General features: G+C 68.8%; 1 protein-coding gene across 1 annotated transcript in view; it reads left to right on the forward strand.

The window, feature by feature from the left end:
• Positions 1–893: 893 nt before the first annotated feature.
• The window catches only part of TGFA (transforming growth factor alpha), a 14,737-nt gene continuing 14,304 nt past the window's right edge, over positions 894–1,326 (forward strand). Inside the window, exon 1 of the mRNA XM_085301006.1 lies at positions 894–976. Coding sequence (XP_085157132.1) covers positions 943–976 — 34 coding nt within the window. The 5' untranslated portion in view covers positions 894–942. The remainder of the gene's footprint in view (positions 977–1,326) is intronic.

Raw genomic sequence — 1,326 nt, forward strand, 5'->3', positions numbered from 1 at the left:
TCCTCCTGGCCCTTCACCTCCTACAAATAAACCACAGCCCGGATGGAAAAGCAAGAACTCGCAATCCATGCTATTGTGTTGGGTTTTGTTAAGGAATTTGATTTGGAAGCCCTGTGAGTGAAGGCCAGTGATAACATTAAAGTAACACAGGTTTTCTAGGCCCGGACTCGCACTGTATTTGGCGCCTGTACGCAGTGGGTCCCAGCCACGGAGCTGTGATTCACAGTGCAGKTATTGCCCCTCCTTGCAGCAAAAGGAGCCTGTTACTCTGACATACGATGACCCGAAGCTGGAGTTTCGGCAACAGCCTTTCCAGGGGTCCTGTGAGCCAGTCCTGACGGTACCTGCCACCCTGACCTCAGGCGCCCCAGGCGGGAGGAAGACCGTGACCGTCCCCGTTTCCCAGCGGTGACGCGGTGCGGCCCGGTGCAGCTCGCCCCAGTGAACCGTGCTAGCAAGGGGGTGCGCTGCTCGGCCGCCGGTGCTTCCCGGCTAGGTACCTACCGGCCGCGCGAAAGCCCCCGGCAAAGCCCTCGCGGGCACAGTTATTTCGGGACAGGTGCAGAGCGAGCCCCGTTCGGAGCCCGAGCTGGACCGCAGCTGCGGACACGGGTGGGCACAGAGCTGGGACGCAGCGCGGGGCAGCAGAGGAGAAAATGGGGGCCACAACTGGGACCCTAGCTGGGGGGGGGGGTTGCCAGCGGGGAAGACAGCCGCGGGCGCAAGTAGGGGCGCCACGAGCGGGCACTCGCAAGCGCGCAGCGGGGGACACGCGTGGGGCCGAGGCGCGCGCGTAACGGGGGGCCGCGCCGGGCTCCGCCCCGGGGCCGCGCCGCGGGGCCGCACTGGCTGCCGGCGAGTCCGCGCCCATTTCCGCCGGCGCGGAGCCCGGCCCCTCGGCCCGCTCCTGGGCCGCGCGGCTCCGCCAGCTCCAGCTCCACCATGCCGGGCGAGGCGGCGGCCGTGCTGGCCCTGGGTAGGTGCGGCGGGGCCGGGCCGGGCCGGGCTCCCCGATAACTTGCGCTTGGTTTTTGCTGTCCCCCCTCCGCTGCCTCCCGAGAACCGCCCGCTGGCCGAAACGCCGTCAGCGCGGCCGGCGGGGCAGAGCCGCTCTCGGCGGGGCAGAGCCGCTCTCGGCAGCGCTGGCTCGCCCGTGTCTTCTCGGGGGGACGGGGGGGCGCGGGTTGGGGCTGGGGTCGCGCTGAGCCCCGCGGGCGCTGCGGGCTGCCGGAGCTCCAGCGGTTTGCTGCGGGCTGGGGGAAGCCCGGAGGTACCTGCGGCACTGCCTGCCCTGAGCTGCCTCCGGAATAAAAAAAGAAAAAAAAA

The sequence above is a fragment of the Rhea americana genome, unplaced genomic scaffold (assembly GCF_003343005.1).
Source record: "Rhea americana isolate MKP2758 unplaced genomic scaffold, rheAme1 scaffold_171, whole genome shotgun sequence".
Lineage (NCBI taxonomy): Eukaryota > Metazoa > Chordata > Aves > Rheiformes > Rheidae > Rhea > Rhea americana.